The sequence below is a fragment of the Pinus tabuliformis genome, chromosome 1_2 (assembly GCF_031772625.1).
Source record: "Pinus tabuliformis cultivar Carrire ecotype Pingquan chromosome 1_2, CPIR1, whole genome shotgun sequence".
Classification (NCBI taxonomy): domain Eukaryota; kingdom Viridiplantae; phylum Streptophyta; class Pinopsida; order Pinales; family Pinaceae; genus Pinus; species Pinus tabuliformis.
The window spans coordinates 579,573,176-579,595,979 of NC_142298.1; the positions used below are offsets into that span (position 1 = coordinate 579,573,176).

Genomic DNA, 22,804 nt, shown 5'->3' on the forward strand with positions numbered 1-22,804 from the left:
GAGGAGGTGTTGGCTCATTTTCATACTAGGGAGTGTGAGGCAGTCTGTGAGGGAGGCTCTTAACCTCGGCTTTGAGAGGGAATGAAGATTTCTATGTGTTGAAGAATCTAGGGCATGCAGTTAATGAGATTCTTCTTAGCATGATAGCTATTTGTGAGGTATTTAACATTTAGCTTATTAGCATAGTCTTTAATGTTAGTGTGTCTTCTTTAATTCATCAAATAGCTACCATAACAAAGAGACAAGAACACAAAATGTTGGCTTTCTTCCAGGGCCAAAACCTCTCCCTCTTGGAGAGGAAAACCCGCACAAAATTCTTCTTATATAGATTCCAATTGATGAATACCAAGACCATGACCCTTGACATACTATTCCACTCCAAGACCAAAACACCAATCCTCTTCTTCATTGTTTCTGAGATCATCATCATCATTGTTGCTTCATCGAGGTTATCATCATTATATTTTCATTGAGATATTCATTATAACAACGAGATCGTTATTGCACCTCCATTTTCACATACTTACTGAGATCTTCATTGTTTCTTTATTGAAATCATCTCTACATTCCGTAACTATGTTTTCATTGAGATCATGACTTCATTCAAACTATGCCAATGTGTGTTACTGTGAGATCTGTTTCTCACAATTACACAAAGATGGGATCACTAAGATTCATTATCACTATGTTCAATTATGAATGCATTCAGAATGTTGAGTCAAAGTATGTCTCTGTTTGATCACTGAAATCTTCTCATTATAGTTATCCCAAGACTTTGACTGAGATATCACGTAAAATTTCTTTACAAGTGTGTTGGGATTGTATCTCTCTATCACAGGTATGTCGAGACTATATTACATAGTGATTGCGTGTTGTATGATTGCGTTGAACATTGTAATCATCAAGAATTCGAGATATAGATTGCCCTTTTCTTCTCAAGTACGTTGAGATTGTAATGTTGCTTCTGTGATTACCCACGAAGGTGCAAAGGCAACCGAGTTTCTTGTACCTCATCCGTTATCATGAAACACTGTAATTTCATCTTAAAATCTCAGACAAGTTGGAGTTTTGCACCTGTGATTTGCAGATACCCTAGTTGGGTATTTATAGTCGTTATGTCTCCATATTTAGCCGACATGAACCAACGAAGGGATGTGTCATCTTATGTGAGCCGACATGATTTAAATTTAATTCATTTTTTGGACGACATGAAGAGGATTGTGCTTGTCATTACTGGAGGGTTGTTAGACACCATTTTATAGACTTGTATACATTACATATATGCTCAAGAAGAGCTCTTTACACAGGTCTTTGACTCTTTGACTTTCCTAGACCTATGGAATGAGCAAGAAACTCATTCTTATAATTTACAAAAATAATATTTATTTTTCTTGACAAGTACAAAGATCAAAATTACATTTGTAAATATCGAACCTAGTTAGACTATCTTCAACACTCCCCCTTAACTAGGGAGGTATTTATAATTGTACTTGGTCATTCTCAATATAAATAATTTCTCATAAGAGGAATCGGATTGGTAACCTTTGTTATAGCATCATAGTAACCAGCATTGTTTCCACAGCAAGGCCTTGACTGACAGCTCTATCTCTTATTATATCAAAGTACAACGTTGGTGATGCTAATGACTATAGACACCTTCATCATTGTCTCTCAAGGTACATACCCACCCAAGTGTTCACTGAGTATGCCCTTCTAGGACTATGCTTATCTTGGGTTCCCAACCCTTAAAGAATATCAATCCCCTTGCCTACTCTAATCTTGGATGCCCTACACATCATTAAAGAGCATCAGATGCCAGATGATTACCCAATCCTCCATTATTTCTTCCAAAGTGAAGACAATAATGTTGTGTCTATCTCTCCCTCTTAACTCGGGAAGATATTCCCAAGTTTCCTCTGATCAAAAACATTCCCAAGATCCCTTTTGAATCAGGAACTTGTAAGAGCTCCCTCTTAGTTAGGGATTCTTCCATACATCAGCAACTTCTTCTTCGTGGGTCCTTCAGTTGCTTGATCAACTTCTCTTCTTGATGTCATGAAATTCAGCTGAGCTTCTTCCTTGTAGGGAAATAGCCATCAATCACTTTCCTTCTTGATTTGTCATTTCATTTCTCTCTTCATGGAAAGCAACCTTGTTGGTACATATCTGGAACCTTCATCATATGGCTACTTCTTTTCTCTCCATGCTTCTTACAGGAGTTTCCATCCATCGCATGAATGTTGGTTGTACTTGTACTTACAACTTTTGTTTCGATAGCCATGCATGAACTCTTCTAGATGTTATTCAAGAAATCAAATCATAACATTAAATCAAATTATACCTTTCGATATGACTCTTCATCATGACATCTTTCTATAGCTATTATCAACCTGCATACATGTTGACACATTTCCCAAAGATATACATTATCAAGGGTCTCTATCTTTTCCAGACTTCCATGAGAGTCTTCTTATCTTTTAGGGAGATTTCCTAGTCAACTCTTCTTGGTTGATTTCCTTCATCATCATTGCATAGCTCACAATCTCTTCCTTCCTCACACATTTCATTCTCAAGGGTTTCTAATCAGAGTTTTGTAATCATAGTTAATCACCTCATACTCTATATGAGGACATATTATGTTGATTTCATCTATTGTGACTTATGCCTTTCTGAATCCTTTCAGAGGAGGAGATCCTTTTTCCCTTTATCTTGTTTCTCAAGATATAAGTATTGATCCATGTTACGAGAAACCATACAACATGACATTATATAATTTAAACATAAACATACATACCTCATTTTACCATTAAGTCAGTTAGGCTTCTTCTAGCAACTTCCTTAATTGAAGTGTCTTCAACCCCTTGATCTACTTCTTTTCTTATGTCGTCATAGCATCATCCATGAATTTTATAAGTTGGATTTCTTGATGAAACACTTGCTTCCTCTCTAGATTAGGGAATCCTTCGATAAGGATTCCATCAAAGAATCTTGAGGATCTTGCATATCCCCATCTGGCAAATGTTTCATTTTTTTTACTTGATGTATGATGAGACCTGTCCTGGATGACTTCTTCCTTTCCTTCAATGTCCAATGAGGTTCTCAAGAGTTATATCCTTCATGTTTGATTGTCATGGATTTTATCCTTCATGATTTCCATGGTGATGCCACGAGGTCTTGCTTCTAATTCTCTCATGATGCCATGATGCATCTTAATATCATGGTCATATCTAAAGATTTAGAAGCTTATTATAGGACCCTTTTTTTTAGGGAGGGCATCTAATAATAGTGGAGATATGTTTCTCCCTCTTTCCTTGGCCCTTTTCTTCAGCTTCCTCCATCTTTCCGGTGATATGAACTTCTTTTCACAATCTTTCCATAGCATTGTTTTGTCTTGCTTATCAATTAGAACAATGATGATTGTCTTCTTATCATCTTTCCTAGATCTCTTAATTGAGATCTCATGAAGATATTCCTTCATTCTTTGATGCCTTCAACCAGGTCTAAGTGATATGACTGCATTTCATATATCTTTTTTATGTCTCCTTTCTTGATACGTAGGGATGAGAGGACCTTAAGAGTTCCTTCCCATGAATTCAATGGAGACATTTTTCTTGATATGTTCACTGACTTCTTTTATCTATGAGGATTATGAGAATCCTCCTAATTTCATGCAAGTACTTTTGATGACCTATCCAACCCATATTCCAAGCATGAATTTGGGATCTCATAGAATAACCAATCCAAGAACAACCAAGGGAAGGTAGAGGTTAAACCACCCCCACCCTCATCAAACAGTGATCACACCAAAATCGATGCTCTGATCACAACTGAACTGAACTTGGAATGCCATCCAGAATCCATTACTATCCTTGAGGAATTTTCTGTCTCCTTGTCTCTCAAAATTTACCACAATACAAACCCAGATCACTAGGCCCTAAACTGAGACTACTCCCTCAGGCTTTATCGTGTATCCCACCAAAATTGGTCAAGGGATTCCTAGGTCTTTGGGAATGAACCTTGAAACCACCTCTGCCTTGAATTCCAAAATACATATGACAATTCCAAAGCTCAAAAACCGAAATAACATCCCAACATATCATGGCATCTAGAAAAAGGCAAGACCAGACTGAAACCCACTATCATAACCTGGTAAAATCATGCCACTGACAGCAAGAGAATCATACACCAACATGCAAATCCATGCATGTCCAACCATCTAGGAAAGCATACATGTGAAATGTTACCTGCAAGTATTCATGTTGAAGTTTCTTCAGTCCTCCTTTCCTTTCCTTTCCTTTCTTTCCCTTTCCCTTGCTTCAAACCAGAGTGCTCCAAGAAAACTTTAAGTGACTAAGAGTGAGAGAAAGAGAGAGAGAGAGAATAATGAGAGAGCTCCAAAAACTAACAAAAGGTTACCAATTGATCCTCAGAAGCCTTTTTATGAATGAGGCCTCTATTTTCTTCATTTTTCGTTATTTCCCTTCAATTTCCTCCTCACACGCAACTTATGACCTTTCACCTTACTTTTCTCCTAATTTCCTTATTTTAATAAATAAATGTGCCAAAAATGCCTTTTTCCTTTTAATGCCTTTGCCTTAGCCATTGCCAGTTTTTCTTAGCCAAAACACACATCCATTGATGCCCACTAAGATATATTTTCCCAACATTCAGCTTGGAATAAGTGTCCCTTAATTGTGGTCTTATTTTTTCCTTTATTAACTTTTATTACATGAACTTTTCACAACGATTGTAACACATATTAATTGGTCCATGGAGTGCTTTTTCAGAAGCACCACAATGGAGCTTTTTTAAGGTGCCTTGAGCCCTAATATATAGAGAAAGTCCTTAATGACTTACATAATGGACCATCAAGTGGCCACTATGTTGGTGACAGTGACAACACATAAATTTATGAGGGTTGGTTATTATTGGCTCACTCTTTTCAAATATGTGCACGCCTATGTTTTCAAGCACCAAGCTTGTAAAAAAATTGACATCATGATCAAAGTTCAGTCGCCCCACTTCTCATAGTAGCAGTTGAAGAAGCATTCCAACAATGGGGCCTTAATTTTATTGGGGAGATCTTTCTCCACTCATCAAAGCAGCACTGATATATCCTTACAGCTACATATTACTTCACCCAGTGGTTAGAGGCAATTCCTCTTAGACAAGTGAATGACCAGGAATTCATTCATTTTTTGCAATAGAATATCATAACCAGGTTTGGCGTTCCTACGTCACTTGTATTTGATAATGCAACGTACTTTTCATCATTAAGACTTTATGAATTTGCATTGGAAAATGGGATTGTTTTAAAACATGCATCTAATTATTATCCCCAAGGAAATGGTCTAGCTAAATCAACAAATAAAAATCTTATTCACATAATTAAGAAGACCATTTTCTCTGAACAAAATAACTGGCATACTGCTTTGACTAATGCTCTTTGGGCTGACCATGTAACTCCAAATCCTTCCCTAAAAACCTTTCCATACTTTCTAGTGTACGTTAAAGAAGTTGTCTTTCCCCCGAACCTATATCTCCTAGCCTTGCAGCTCTCCCAAGAGCCACAAGGAAAACAGTGCCTACTAGTTTAGAGCAGGATAGACACTTCACTCAAACTCGAGGAAGAGAGGCTCAAATTGAAAGACCACTTTGTTGTGCATCAGAGCTACATAAAGCACTGGTTTGATAGAAAATCTGCAGGGGAACATAGCTTAGATGTGGACGACATAGTTCCAAAATGGGATAAACACCATGAAGACAAAGGTAAACATGCTAAGCTCTATCCATTATGGATCGGACCATTCACAATTGAAGAGAGCCTCGGCCACAATGCCTTCAGGTTGAAATATTTGGATGGGAGTATTGAACCCCTTCCCAAAATTGGCTGAGACGTTAAGCATTATTTTTAGTAGCAGCTACGAGTTTCACTTCCTCTACATATTGTTTTACGTTTTATTTTTCTTTCGTTTGAGTTAGTTGTGTGTCCATTGTCAAGTCATGTCGTGTTGTGTCTCATTGTTGATCATTGTACATAAATAAGACATGTGTGTAAAGTGCATGACCCAAATCCTTTGTAGTGCAATAAAACAGAAGAGTGACAACTACAACGCTTGGCTTTATGTATATTCTCTTTTTTTTTTGGAAAGTTCCATAGGTTGATGTAAGTCAAAATTTAAAATATGATTCATCCAATAGGAGAACGCTGAGGGAACCTATTAGATCCATGTTTATGCTAGCACCTGAACTGGTCAACTTGATATATGTCTACTTATGTGTTAACGCTTTTCCAATCTAATAGATAAGGGATAAGGGGAAAATCTAAAGACAGAAAACCTAAATCAGAGGTCTTAAAATACTTCTCTGAAGGGGGAACCTCCTCTACTCTAAATAAGTCAGGATCCCTCTTCCGCTCGTTGAAAATATTAAGTTCCAATGCATAGTCCTAGAAACTAAATAAATAAAGGGTGAAAGTAGAGAAAGGCTTCCTGCACATGGAGGTGAATAAAGCAACTTGACCAGGGTACTTTCCACGCTCGCTGGTAGTGAAGCAACACTTGTGCTCCTGAAGTGATTCCATCGGGGTACCGTCTAGACCTGCTCACAGTGGAGAAACACCAGAGATGAAAAATCTATACTATGAATATCCTAAACTCGCCATGCACATTATCCTTTCCTGAATTGAACTAATTATGATACGGTGTATCTTTATGTGAGTTCAACCAGGTACATAAAAGAGAATATGATATGTATTAAACTAGGTTGAAAATGGGGAACCTGTGATAATCAATACTTCCTGAAGGTATGACCCTTAACTAAAAGCTAATTTCTAGATAGAAAGGTTGTAGTTTGTCTAGTGTATCGCCAAGTGTTTTGGCTCCTACAACACCCACGAAAATGCAGTCTCCCCTATTCTTAAATTGTTAATAATGCAATCTTTCTTTTCTTACTGCTCCATCCATTGTTTTAGGATTATCGAACTCAATCCTCTCTTTATAAGGGACTTGTAGGCAGTTCAAAAATAATTCTACCTTGGATTTCTCTTCTTTAATGTAAGGAGCATACCGTAGCAAATTTGTGATTTTAGACACAAACTCATCCATGGTTAATTGTCATAATCTTAACTCATGAAACTCCTTTTCTAGATCTTCGTAATATCGTTCCTTCAAGTATCTAGACTAGAGTTGCTTCTAGAACTCCTCCCAGACAATTGTCTTTCCTCCAACATATGCACACTTTTGACCTCTTCCCACTAAAGAGCATCTTTGCCTTGCAGTTGATAAATGGCCAATTTGGTCTTCAAAATTCTCTCATACTCATAAACTTGGAAATATTTGGTCATGTTGAGGAGTCATGCTTTTGCATCCTATTCCTTTTCCCCATCAAAAGTAGGGGGTTTTATTTTTCTGAACTCTCCTTGCAGCTCCACTTTCTGCTTCCTTTTTTGGTTTTTTGGATAAGTCTTGTCTTAATCGTCCCCACTTTTAGACTTTTTTATTTCATTCTCCACATGATTTCTTTTCAAGAGTTATTTTCTACCTCCATTCTCTCTTGATTCTACTATCTTGTGACTGGACTTTTCAATTAGGTCTCTAATCATTCTTTCTTGTTCTTCACTCACCTTTAGCAACCACTCATTGTTGGTTCTAAGATAAACTAGCTCTTGTTGTAAACTCTTTACAATATCCACCAACTGATTTGTTTATGTATTATTTCCTGCTCCTAACTCCACATAGATTTCGTCTCCTTCTACTGCAGGTGGATGGTTGTCGTCTACTATTTCTGGTTGTAACCATGCTTCACTGGAATACGTTATAATCAACACAAACTAGTATTAGCATATCAATTCTTAAATTAGATTCCCAAATTATGCACATAACTATTTTTCAGTGTAGCGGTTCCTTGTAAGCCCATTTTTTGAAACGGTGCTCTCATACCATCTATCATGAACCCTATGTCACATCATTTTTTTTGGTATTAACCTAATTCCCTTCTCATCAGTTTTGGTATTTACCATATTCATGGTTTGTAATTCCAACTTACATGTGGTTCGAGGTACAATAATGTTAACGAGTATTAAGTTACCTATTTCTACCTTTAGCAAGACTCTGTTAACCAAAGGAGTTACCTCCTTCTTCATATCTTTTGTTATTCTTTCAGGTGCATAAAATAAATTATAATGTTATGGAGCGAAGAGGAAATTATTGTAGATCTGATGTAGGTTGTATCTCTTTATTTTGTTGGATAATATAAAAGGAAAGATTGGTTGTTTCTCCATGGACATAGCTCAAACTGGGTGAACCATGTATATCTGTGTCTCTTGTTTTATGCATTTCTGTATTTTTATTTCCACAATATTTTGTGTATTTCATTGTTCTTTTAATTAATTTCTAACTTGTATCAGAGTTGAAGGTCTATTTGGCTAATAAACTCGCAGGAGAGAAGGGTTCCTAGTTTGAGTGGGAGTAATGGAGGAAGATGGTAGGTTTAGGGTCGAGAAATTTAACGACCAAAAATACCAATTGTGGAAGACACAAATGGATAGGTATATGTATCATAAATATATGTACCTACCATTGAGAAAAAAAAAAAATGATAAGTATGACAGACACGGAATGGGAGATTCTTAAAAAGAAAGGCACTAGGAACAATACGGTTGTGTCTGGAAGCTTTGGTGGCATTCAACGTTTCAAAGGAATAAACAACAAAAGGTTTAATGATGGCATTGGAAAAACTATATGAAAAACCCTCAACCTCAAATAGCATATTTCTTGTAGTGATGTCTTATAGAGTCATCGCATTCATGTTTTATTGTATCGACATTTCGAACCAACCTCTATGGTTCATCATTAGGATCAAATGTGTGAAAAAGTCAGATAATGATGGGCCAATAAATAGAGGAGAGGTTGGGAAGGTAAGGTATCGAGCCGACAAGTTTGATAATGTTAAGAAATAAATTTAGCTTAATTAATTAAATATTTAAATTTTTATTTTTATTTTTGTTTCTATTGTTTTTTATATTTTTAGTTTTATTTAATGTTTTTTAAATTTTTATTTTTATGTTTTTTTTTATTTTTATCTTGGTTTCTCTTATGAATCATTTATTTAATATGAATATGTTAGAAGGTGGATATGTTGTTGATCATTTAAGTGAATTTAACACGGTTACTAATCATTTAAGTTCTGTAGGGGTAAATTTTGATGATGAATTTAGGGCTCTGATCCTTCTATGCTCATTGCTAGAAAGTTGTAATGACTTAGTTATGCCTATCAATAACTTTGTCTCTAGATATATTACTTTAAATTTTGATGATGTTTTTGGTGCTATCCTTAGCGAGGAAATGTGACAGAAAATCTCAAGTGAGATATCAAGTAATGCTTTGACTGCAGAGAATAGGGGAAGAAAAATTGAAAGAAGAAGGAGCCAAGGAAATCGCAGTAAGTCAAGAAAAGGAAGATCCAAATCTAGATCAGGGATAGTGTGCTAGAAATGTGAGAAGAAGGGACACCTGTAGAAAGACTGCAAATATTGGAAAGGAAAATAAGCAGATGGACAACAAGATAAAAATCATGAAGCAAATGGAGCAGGTGATGTGTTACAAGATGTTTGATTCTTTCATTAGAAAATATTATAGATTCCTGGGTGGTTGATTTAGGGGCTTCATTCCAAGCTACACCTGATAGGAAATACTTGCATGACTATGTTCAAGGATATTTTGGACATGTTCGTTTGGGTGATGACAAACCTTGTAGATCGTTGGAATGGGTAAGGCTTTTATAAAGAAACAGAATGGAAACCAATGTCTATTGAAGGAGTTAAGGCATGTCCCTGATATGAAGAAAAATATAATTTCAACAGGGCAGTTGGGAGTAGAAGGTTGTGTAACTACATTCACAAAAAAACCATAAAGGTCACTAAAGGATCCCTAGTAATTACAAAAGGAGAAAAGGTTGGTACATTATATTTATGCAATGATATTTCTTATTATGTTAATTCTTTGACCTCCACAGGAGAAGACACGACATTGTGGCATCATAGGCTCAGGCACATGAGTGAGAAAGGGATGCAGATTCTTCACTCAAGAAATTTGTTGTCGGGTTTGAAGCATGTTGGTTTGGATTTATGTGAAAAATGTGTTTATGGAAAACAAAAGAGAGTCATATTTATCAGAGTTGGGAAGGAAAACAAGAGAAAATAAATAAAGCTTTTGCATAAATATGTATGGGGACCTGTTCATGCATCATCTCTTGGTGTCTCTCGCTATTATGCTACTTTTATTAATGATGCAACTAGAAAAACCTGGATTTATTGTATTTGCAATAAATCTAATGTATTTGATACTTTTAAGAAATGGAAAGCTTTGGGTGAGAATGAGACAGGAAATAAGTTGAAGTGTCTTAGATCAGATAATAGAGGTGAATACTACAACAAAGAGTTTGATAACTATTGTTCAGAGCATGGAATTTGCAGAGAGAAGATAGTTCCAAGAAAACCACGGGAAAATGGTCTGTCAGAAAGGATGAATAGGAAAAGCATGCAGTGTGCAAGGTGCATGAGATTGAATGTAGGATTTCCCTTACAATTTTAAGCAGATGTTGTAGATATTTGTATTTATCTAATAAACAAAGGGCGTTCAAGTTCCTTAGATGGTGGTATTTCAGAGAAGGCATGGCCAGGTAAAAAGGTAAACTACTCATTTTTAAATACTTTCAGTTGTGAAGCCTTTGTCCACATCAATAAAGAAAATAGAACAAAGTTTGAAGAAAAATCAAAGTAATGTACCTTTATTGGATATGGTGTAACTGATTTTGGTTATCACTTATATGATTATGAAAATCACAAAATCATTGGGAGAAGATATGTCATATTCAATGAAAAGGTCTTGTATAAGGATCAAATGCAGGGAAAGAAATGGGAAAAAGAAAACAAAGAATGTTCAGTACTTGATGAGATCACAGAAAAAGTAAAGGTGCCTAGAAATCATAATGATCAGTAGTCACAAGAAAATCAACAACCACAATAGCAATAGGCATCTCAAACACCTGAAAGTGGTGTTAGAAGTTCTACCAGGATAACTAGACCCCCCCCCCCTGACGATGCTCTCCTTCATTATACTATGTATTTTTTACTGACTGATGAATCGGAAAGATATCATGAAGCAATGCAGGTAGAAACTGGGAAGAAATGGGAGTAAGCCATGGAAGAAGACATGGACTCCTTGATGCATAACCATACTTGGGACTTAGTCAAGTTGCCTGCATGTAAAACAACATTGCAGAATAAATGGGTTTACAAGTTCAAGGAAGAAGATGGAGGTAAAAAAGGGTATAAGGCTAGACTTGTGGTGAAGGGGTTTGCACAAAAGAAAGACATATACTTTGATGAAATTTTTTCTCCTGTTATTAAAATGACTTCAATCAAAACTATTTAAGTCTAGTGGTCACAGAAGATTTTCATCTTGATCCATTAGATGTAAAGATAGTCTTTCTCCATGGGGATTTGAAGGAAGAAATATATATCTATCTATATATATATATATATATATATATATATATATATATCACCAAAAATGTTCGGGAGCATGTGCACTTTGAGCTCTGGTAGTCCTTAGACTCCTTGCAATTATAGGAAGGGCAGAGTGATATTCCATTAGCGTGGTTGGTGGTAATATTTGGTCCTGGTGGCGAGTTGAGTAGCATTGACAAGACCGCTCCTATACAATTCTGCTTGGATTTGAGGGTGGTTTTTGAGGGTGCCCTGGATAAGTGATTTGGTTGAACAACAAATGGGTGGAGGTGGTCCACAAGGTGGAAAAGTAGCACTCACAGTTAGTCAATAATGTTGGCATTATGATACAAGTGTTGTCCTTGATGGAAACTCACTCCGAGGTATGATACAGGTGATGGCAACTCAATCAGAGGACAGATCTTAGTACAGCAGGTGAAGAGAGAGATATACGCATGTTAACCTTGATGGAAGTGCATATACATGCGGGTTAGCGAAACAAAATGCGCGTATACGTACACATGCGGGTTCACAGAATGAAAGGCGCGTACATGTTGGAAAACTAAGTTTTGGTCCGTGGTATTTGGTCCATGGTATTGTGGTATTGGTCGGTGGTATTTGGTCCGAAGTGACAACCCCAGGTATTGGGTCCAAGGTATTGGCTCTACGTGGTTTTGGATCATGGTATTGAGAGAAGCCTAATCTATATAAGGAGAAGTTCATTATGCAAGAGTGGTAGGTGTGCAAGTGATGAGTATCTGACGAAGTGTGAGATCCAGATGCTGGTTATTGGTTGGTGATACCTTGCTTGATCTGAACCAAGGATGCACTCATGTGGAGGATGATGAACGATGGATCGGGATCTTAAGGCTTGGAATGATTATCATTATATGGTTTGATTATGGATAGACTAGATCTATTGACGCATGTTTATTGTATGAATGTTATGATCTGGGTATGACTGATGTTTGGAACAGCTGCAATGTTATGAGTAAATATTTGCAGATCTGTACGCGGGTTGGCTTTGGTAAAAGTGCGTATGTACGTGGGTTTGGTTCATCATAGTAGCATATACATTATGAGATATGATCTGGTTATTGTTGCAGAGTTCTGTTGTCTGTTCTGTGTTCTGGTGACTGTGTTGTTGACAGGATTTCAGTGTTTCAGTATTGGGTGATTCAGAGATTGGTGATTCAGATTATGGTGTTGTGCTTTAGGAGTATCCAGTATGAAAATTTATGAAACGTGGTCCCTGGAGGAAGAAAGAAGATCGTAGGCCGGCGCCTACGTACTGGTAAACATATCGGCCAGTACAAGAGCCAGGGGGTTGTAGCTCCCTTCCAGGAGCAGCTGGAAAACGAGTGAAGGTTGGAGCCTTCAGTAGGCCGACGCCTACGTACTAGTAAATGGATCGGCTAGTACAAGAGCTAAGAAGGTTGTAGCCTTCTGCAGGTAGAAGCCTACGTACTGGTATAAGACTGCACCAGTACTATTGTAAAAAGAAGTTTCTTATTAAAGGAAGATAGAGACGAATTGCAGCAGGTGGTTTTCACCCACATTGGGTTTCCACCTTATATCATGGTGTTCATGTGTGCTTCTTATGTGTGATGATCTGTTCTGGTATACTGCTCATGTTTACTGTTAATATGATTAATAATGTTCTGATGCATTCATTGAAGATCAACTAACAGAATCATAAGTTTACTTTATGTAGGCTAGTTGTTTTAAACATAGTTGTGTATATACGCGGGTATCCTTAACTGAAGTAGCGTATATGAATCTGAGTATGAAAATGAAAAAGTTATATTGATTTGATAATACTAATTCACCCCCCCCCCTCTCAGTATTATTTCCAACAAATAAATCATGTGGGTGAAATGGAAACACTAGTCTATACACACCAAAAGTTATATCCATTTCCAACCATATTCTTAAACAAATAAAGACTGAAATCTCTAAAGACTATATAATTTAGGACTACTATTTAAATGAATAACTAAGATATACTCTTGTACCATTGTGCATGCATCTCTACTAATATTTCAGTACATAATTAATCCATCAAACATTAAAGATGAACATATTTGTTAACCGTATCTGCCACTAGAATATACTTGGGAAATACACTTTTCTTCTGACCTCAAACTGAATCGATCAGTTCCCCTAGAGTTGAGATATGCTTGCCTCTAGGATCAACAACCTCTCTTTATTCCTAAGGAATGTATTTTATAAATCTTCTTCCCTAGCAGATTTTAATAGCATCCCACCTTTTGGGTTTGCCAACCGACTTGCCTAGTCTTTTCTTTTTTTCGAAAAAAGGTGTTTTTTTTCCATTTTTTCTTTAAAGCCCACCTTTCTCTCCTGCGGCACTTTATTCTACCCATACTTAATGTCTTTATTCAACTAAGTGATTTAATAGATCTTTCTCTCCCATCATACTAAATCTTGTCTATCGTCTCCTAGGGATTTTTAGGAGTCATTTAAGGAAAGATTTATTTTGATCTCATCCACCAATAACGGTTTCCAAATCTTAGCAAGAATCTTTTAACTCTAGTGTTTCTTTCCCAAGTAATTTCCATCTTTTTATTTATTAATAAAAATCTACTTGTTTTATCATAGCAACTTTATTGTTCACACTCATTTCAAACCCAACATGGCTTTCCAGCCATCAATCTAAAATTACAACAATCTAAAAATAACAAAACATGAACATAAGGAACAGAGGGGTATTACACACATCATGCCTCGACAAACGATGTGTCATTGCTAGGGGGTCTGGTAACAAAGGCCCATAATGCTAGCCGCAAACTCGATGTCTAGCACAAAATGCAGCAACCATTTTTCACTCCTCCCCTCCTCTGAAAATCCAAGAGGAAATGTGTCTACTTGAAGCTCCAACCACTAATGATTGTCAAGCTTACTCAAACTCTGAAATTCAATCTTAAGTAACCAATTGGGTTCTTGATCCTAGACGTACCAGGGGAAGATGGAGCCAATATTTGAACTCCATTACCCTCCACTAGTGAATGAAGACAGTGTTGGGCAAGGTCCTAAAAGAGAAACATGAAGACCACAATGACATTATTTCCTTAATGTAATTCAATGTGTTCAACACAATCGATGTTCTTGTCTTTCTAGTTTGGATGATCGGGTTGCTCACATAAAATGCCATCTCCAATGTGGCCTGAAACCTCTAGCACCAGCAAGAACCAGTGCTCACGATCCGGCCCCAATCACTTCATCTTATTCTTGATGTTATATTTAACCACTCAACACATATCTTCTACTTTTAGTAGTTCAATTTATTTCAGTTATTATGGACTTAACAGTTATAGTTGCTAGCATTTTGATAGACATGGACTATTGTCCATCATCAACAATATTGGTTATTGGTTTCCCTTGAGGCAGATTATGACTAAACTTAGCCTATACAGTGTTATATTTTATATGAAATCATTTTAAAATAATACAATTTCGAACTTAGCCTATACAGTGTTATATTTTATATGAAATCATTTTAAAATAATACAATTTCGAATTAACAGAAAGGAAAAAGAAAAAAACATATATATATCCCAAAAGAAATTATTTAACTAACAATACTTAGCTAAATTGTTAAGAAAAAAAATAACAATACTAAATAATTTTCCCTTAATATTACTATATTTTAATATCAAAAATATAGTGATTATCGCACTGACGCCCTGACCCACACATGTCAGTCGGTCCTAACACGAGGGTAGCGGCTTGACAAGTTGTCCGCCTTAATAAACCCTAACGCATGCCATATAAAAGGGCCAAATTAGCCGCCTTCAACGCCAGAATGTAAGAGAATAAGAAGGCAGGTAGGATTGAAGTATACGGCGACTCACGAACTTCTCCTCCAGGCTTACCGTTTTTCTTTAAAATACGGAGACAGCTTATATGGGAAAGGATTGCCTACCATGGACTCTGCTATTGGAAAGCGAACACGCAGGGAAAATGAGCTTCCAGAGAACAATGATGGAAATAAGCGGCGGAACTCTGGCACTGGTAGAGAGCGAGTTTTGCCTAGTGCTGACAGTACTGTGTATCGCATATTATGTCCTGTTAATGTGGTAGGAAGTGTTATAGGAAAGGCGGGTAAACTTATAAAATCTGTGAGTCAAGAGACGCGTTCGAAGATCAAAGTTATAGATGCTGTTCAAGGCATTGATGATAGCGTGATAGTAATCTTCAGCTCACCGTCAGGCAACGACAAGGAGAAGGATTGCAATGAGAATGAAGTTGAAGTTGAACCTGTGTGTCCTGCTCAGGATGCTCTTCTTAGAGTGCATTCTGTTATTGTTCAACAATATTCTGGCAGAGATAATGATGACGCCGACAAAAAGAGACAACGCAATGCTCGGTTGCTGGCTGCTAACAGCCAGATTGGAGGTTTGATTGGAAAAGGTGGAAATAACATTCAAAAGTTGAGGAGCGAATCCGGGGCACAAATTCAGATACGGCCAAAAGATGAGTTGCCAGGCTGTGCTTTTAGTTTTGGTGAAGTCGTTGTCATATCTGGAGATGCAACCGCTGTCAAGAAAGCACCGTATGCAGTTTCAGCTTTTCTGTATAAACACCCACCTAAGGAGCAAATTCCTTGGACTCATATCTTATCTGCAACGAACCCAACTTCACTCCTTCCTTCTGGTGTGCCCGCATTATTTACTCCGCCAAATTATGTTCCACAACGAGATTCACTGCTTGCTCATCACAGTTCACGTGCTCCAAGAGAAAATGGTACTTATGCCTCCGGCCATTTACCAGCACTGGGAGGATATGGAAGTGAAGCTCGAAGTTCAATATGGCCTCTTACTTATAACCCTCTCTTCCCATTGCTCCAAAATCTGGGAATTCTGCTGTTGAAAAAAGTGGAGAGGAGTTTTGTATTCGAATAGTATGCCCAAATGATAAAATTGGAGGTGTGATTGGTAAGGGCGGCAATATCATCAAAAGCATGAGGAAAGATACAGGAGCAAGTATTAAGGTTGAAGACGCACAATCAGATTCAGATGAACGTGTAATTGTGGTTTCTTCAACAGAGTTGGCTAATGATGGTGTTTCACCTACGCTTGAGGCAGTCCTCCCATTGCAAGGAAAGACTAGTAGTGACAATGACAATGATGAAGGTGGCATTTGTACAAGGCCTCTTGTTCCGTCCAAGCACATTGGTTGCCTTTCTTGGTAAAAGGTAAAGGTGGCAACATCATCAGTGGAGCAAATATTTGCATATTTCGCAAAGAGGAGCGACCAAAATGTGCGTCCCAAAATGAGGAGCTCGTTCAGGTTACTGGAGGACCCACTGTTGCCAGAGATGCACTCATCCAAATTACAAAAAGGCTGAGGGAAAATATTTTCAAAGATATGGATGGTGCTACCAACACCCACACATTCCTTCCTTTGTGTAGTCTATCTGTGGCCAGTGCGATTCCTCTTTCAAATTATGGTAGTAGTCTATCTGTGGCCAGTGCGATTCCTCTTTCAAATTATGGTAGTAGGCAATATGATCTAGGATTTCCAAGGTAGATCAGGTGCTCCATTGTAAAATGTTTCTTAAAATTCACCCGTATTTTGCAGACTTCAAAGAATAAGGATGGTTTAGGTTGAGTAACCGATACCTATATAAGTGAATCTTTAAACTTTGAAAACTACATTGATATGATGTCATTACTGTTTTTAACCAACAAAAGAATCATATTTATTTATAAGATATAAATGTACACAGACTTTAGTGGTATCGAACTTCCAAAAAGTACTATTGGGTTTATTATTCATTCTTTTTTATAAGTGCCCAATCCATCCTGGTCATCATTCTTAAACAACAAAACTAATAATTAGACTTTTTGGATTAGATGTAGAGATCGGTAAAGGATGATCTCTGAGTTTCCGAGAATATTCAGGGATCTAATAGACCTGAACGACGTTAATTTTGGTCGGATTTTAGAATATTTGGGTTAATTAACATTATTTATGTTTATTGGATTTTGAAATATTTCAAGAATCTATAATTGGCATAAAAATTCTCAAAAATAAAAAAAATATAATAAGAATAATGTTGAAATCTAATTTCAACTGGGCAGACGTACAACGCCCAAAACCGCCAGAACGAAACCATAAACCATTTTATGCATATCGGACCGCCTTCCTGCAGAAAGTGGTTTCCGTATATTTGAGCCCGATACAATATGGTGCAGACGCGTGGCTCTCCCCATACGTAAGCAAGTCTGACTTCTCGAGTGCTATCGTTCAGTTAAGTAAGGCCTCCCGATATCTCCGTCCACCGTTCGATCTGCTCCATTATTCTCCGTCGTCCATCAGAGAAACTTGCATACGAACCTGCATCGAATTAAAAATCATGCGTGGAGTAAAATTCAAGTTTTGGGTTGACCGCCGTTAAAATAATTTAATGAATTAAATGTGCCCGTAGAAGTTTTGGTAAGAAATTTAAATTTTAATGTTTTTTATATATATCGAAGGTATGGGCATATGTACACCATGTAAGTTTTTTTTAATGTGCGTTGACCATTTTTGTTATACAAAAAAAACTCACGCGTATGTAATGAAGTGGGTATGAAATGCACAGCATGGGCAACAACAAAAAAAACACCAGTCTCTTGTTATAGAAATGCACAGCAGTGCATAAGAAACCGTTGCTCATGGTAATGTAACTCAGTAGTGTGAGAGTGAAAATGTATGCACAGCAGTGCGAGTGAAAAGTAGAGGAGCGCATATGAAATATGCATGTTTTTTTTTAACTAGTGGTGAAGAAAAGTAAAATACCGCAAGCAGGGGAGGCATATAATTTTTCTTTGGTAAGCATGTGTAAATTTTGTTTTTACAGTAGTATGTAAAAGAAGGTTTTTACACCAGTAAGTAATATGTTTTCACAGCAGTGAATGTAAATGAGAATTTTACTCAGCACAGTAAATTCTCAGGAGGAGACAGAGTTTTGTTGAATGTATTTTTGGTGAATCCCTCTCAGCAAAGAGGATGAAGTTTGCATCAAAAATTTTGTTTTAATGAATAGAAATGTTTTTATGGTGATGTAATACTCTGTTCCTCAGTAAAAAAAATTTAAAGCTTCCCTGTGCACAAAAGATCCTGGAAAGGTAGAAACAGAGCATTGTCTCTGTGTGTTGAGTTTTAGTTTTATTTGTGTTTTTGGGATTTTATCAGAAAAATCCCCAACAGTGGTATCAGAGCAGGCTTAGGCTATTTGAAGGTGTTCAAGAAGCTGAAAGGAGTCTTTTGTTGCAGCAGTAAATCTTCTCCAGCAAAGTGAAGACACAGTCAACAAAAGATTCAGGTATTCCTCCAAGTTTTCTTTTTGTTACTGCTGAAACAGTCAGTGTTTTAAGATACACAGTCACGAATTTAAAGCATAGTTAAAGATGCAAGGAATGGTCAGCACAAGCACTGGTATGGGTATGTTTAACACCCAGCTCCCACAGTTTAATGGGAAAAACTATGACTATTGGGCAATAACCATGACAGCCCTGTTTGCCTCTCAAGATTTATGGGAAATAGTTGAAGATGGTTTTGAAGAACCAGCAGATGAAAATGAGTTTAATAGATTAACTCTAGCAGAGAAGGATTTGCTGAAGAGCAATAGGAAGAAGGACTCAAAAGCACATGTGTTGTTGTATCTAGCAGTAGACCAGAGTGTGTTTCCAAGGTTAGCAGCAGCTAAGACGGCAAATGAAGCATGGCAAACCCTCAAGACAGCCTATCAAGGCATGGAGAGAGTGAAGACAGCAAAACTACAATTGCTGAGAAAAGATTTTGAGAATCTGAGCATGAAGGAGTCAGACAACATTGACTCATTCTTCACACATGTGATTGGTCTGATCACACAGATGAGGACTCATGGAGAAACCATTGAAGAAAGGAGGATTGTGGAGAAAATATTGAGGGTCTTACCCTCAAAGTTTGATGCGATTGTCACCACCATTGAAGAGACAAAGGATCTCTCAAACTTTTCAGTTGATGAGCTACATGCATCACTGATAACACATGAGCAGAGGTTGAGTAGAAATGAAAACTCATCTCTAGAGCAAGCCTTCAAGACCCAGATGTCCTTTGGAAGATGAAGAGGTCAAGGCAGAGGAAACAAAAGAGGAAGAGGCAGAAGCCAGAACAGAGGTGGAAGGAACAGCCCAGCAAATGCTCAAGGAAGAAGCAGCAATCCAAATCAGAACCAAGGCCAAGGCAGCAGCCAACAAAGAGGACAACATCATGCTCAAGGACAAAGGTATGAAAAATCCAATGTCCAATGCTATTATTGTAAAAAATATGGGCATTATGCTAGTGAATGTAGGAAGAAGCAGCATGATATGAACAATAGATCAAATGCAAATGTCACTAGAGAAAACAGCAGTCAAGATAATGTGTTGTTAGCTTGTAACATGGCTGAAACAAACAGTGAGGACATATGGTTTTTAGACTCAGGTTGCAGCAACCATATGACAGGAAACATAGCCCTCTTTTCTGCTCTAGATCAGAATATAAAATTAGAAGTTACACTTGGCACTGATAGTAAAATATCTGTTATGGGAAAAGGAGAGGTAAAAATATTTACAAAGCAAGGAGAAAAGAAAACCATAGCAGATGTCTACTATGTCCCCGGAATGAGATGTAACCTCTTGAGTATTGGACAGCTTGTTCAAAAGGGGTACAATGTTTTCTTTGTGAATGATGTGTGCACCATCATGGATATAGCACCCAACAAACAATGCATTGCTGAAGTAAAAATGACAAGGAACAGGATGTTCCCTCTCAGGATCAGGGCAGATTTGAAAAACAAAAATGAAATTGCAGCAGTTACCCAAGAGGCTTTCCAAAGCGTGCCAAAGGATGAAAATTGGTTGTGGCACTTGAGATTTGGACATCTCAATTTTGGAGGTCTAAATTTGTTGAGTAGGAAAGGAATGGTAAGAGGACTACCATTGATAGAGAAACCGGACAGCCTTTGTGAAGGTTGCATTTTGGGGAAACAACACAGAGAAAGTTTTCCATCAGGGAAAAGCATAAGGGCAAAGGCACTCTTAGAGATCATCCACTCAGATTTATGTGGACCGATGCAAGCTCCATCATTAGCAGGCAGCCAATATTTCCTAACATTCATTGATGACTTTACAAGAAAGACTTGGGCTTATTTCCTTAAAAACAAAAGTGAAGTGTTTGAGAAATTCCAAAATTTCAAGGCATTTGTGGAAAACCAAAGCGGGCTGCACATTAAAGTTTTGAGAACTGATAGAGGAGGTGAGTATATCTCCAAGGAGTTTCTACGTTTTTGTAGAGAAAATGGAATTCATAAACAGTTTACAGCAAGGTACACCCCACAGCAAAATGGAGTTGCTGAAAGGAAGAACAGGACCATCATGGATATGGCGAGGAGCATGTTGAAGGCAAAGCATTTGCCAAATGATTATTGGACTAAAGCTGTAAATTGTGCAGTGTATATTTTGAACAGGTGTCCTACAAAAGCAGTGTTGAATAAAGTGCCGGAAGAGGCATGGAGTGGGAGAAAGCAAGGAGTCACCCACATGAGAGTTTTTGGATGTGTGGCCTATGCACACATACTAGATCAGCTAAGGAGGAAGTTGGACAGCAAAGGGGAGAAATGCATCTTCATTGGATACAGTGAGGAATCCAAAGCCTACAGGTTGTATATCCCATCTACCAAGAAGTTTTTCGTCAGCAGAGATGTTCAATTCATTGAGGAGGAAGCTTGGGATGGAAGCATAGAGAAAACAGTGAATGTTAAAAACTGTTTGTCTCATGATGAATATGATGAGGAGGTGGCTGAAATGCATCCCCAAACAGCAGCACCAACACAAGGACAGCAAGGGACACCATTGAGGATAAATGAGAGTGCTTCTCCAAGCACACCACAAGGAGGAAATTCAAGTGCATCTTCAAGCACTTGCACACCAAATGAAAGAGGTAAGAAGTTTAGAAATCTAAGTGACATTTATGATGAAGGAATGAATTCCTTGTTTGCCTTGTATTGTCATGTTGATGATCCTATTCATTTCTAAGATGCAATTAAAGATAAGAAATGGATAGAAGCTATGGATGAGGAGATGAATGCCATAGAAAGAAACAAAACATGGGATTTGGTTGAGCTACCAAAAGGCAAAGAAGTCATTGGAGTGAAATGGGTCTACAAGACCAAGAGCAATGCTGAAGGTAAAATAGAAAGACACAAGGCAAGGCTGGTTGTCAAGGGGTACAAGCAGCAATATGGGAGAGATTATGAGGAGACTTTCGCACCGGTTGCAAGAATGGAAACCGTGAGAGCAGTGCTGTCCATAGCAGCTCAAAACAAATGGAAAGTCTACCAAATGGACGTGAAGTCAGCATTCCTAAATGGAGTGTTAAAGGAAGAGGTTTACATTGAACAGCCTCTAGGCTATGAGAAGAAAGGTGAAGAGCACAAAGTGTGCAAATTGAAGAAGGCTCTTTATGGGCTGAAGCAAGCGCCAAGAGCATGGTACAGCAGGATAGATTCCTATCTATTGGATAATGAATTCGACAAGTGTGAAGGAGAACCCATCGTCTACATCAAAGAAAAAGATGGTAAAATTTTAATTGTTGTCTTATATGTTGATGATGTTATTTTCACAGGTAATGATGATCAGCTCATTGAGAATTTTAAATCAGTCATGAAAGAGGAATTTGAAATCACTGACATGGGTTTCTTGAGATACTTCTTAAGCATAGAAGTAGATCAAAATGAAAAAGGAATTTTTATTTCACAAGCAAGATATGTAAATCAAGTATTGAGCAGATTTAACATGCAAGAATGCAAAGCAGCGATCACTCCCACAGTAATGGGATTAAAACTCAGCAGAGAGGACAGCAGCAAGGATTTTGATCCTAGTTTGTACAAGAGTATTGTTGGCAGCCTTATGTATTTAACAGCAACTAGGCCTGACATTATGTATGTTGTTAGTTTAATTTCCAGATTTATGGAGAGGCCAAAGGAGGCACATTGGCAGGCAGCAAAAAGAATTTTAAGGTATGTCAAAGGTACCAAAATGTTTGGAATTTTATATAATGTCTCAGAACATTCAGATTTGGTTGGATACACTGATAGTGATTGGGCTAGAAGTGTAGATGATCGGAAAAGCACTTCCGGTTATGTTTTTCATATGGGTTCTGGAGCCATTTCATAGGCTTCTAAGAAGCAGTCCATTGTAGCATTATCTACAGCAGAGGCTGAATATGTGGCAGCTACAGCAGCAGCATGTCAAGCAGTTTGGATGA

General features: G+C 37.5%; 1 protein-coding gene across 1 annotated transcript; it reads left to right on the top strand.

Moving 5' to 3' along the window:
* Nucleotides 1-15,453: 15,453 nt before the first annotated feature.
* On the top strand, nt 15,454-16,431 carry LOC149206942 (KH domain-containing protein At4g18375-like). The gene has a single exon (XM_089397860.1). The coding sequence runs from the start codon at nt 15,454-15,456 to the stop codon at nt 16,429-16,431; it is 978 nt and encodes a 325-aa protein (XP_089253986.1).
* The last annotated feature ends 6,373 nt before the right edge of the window (nt 16,432-22,804 follow it).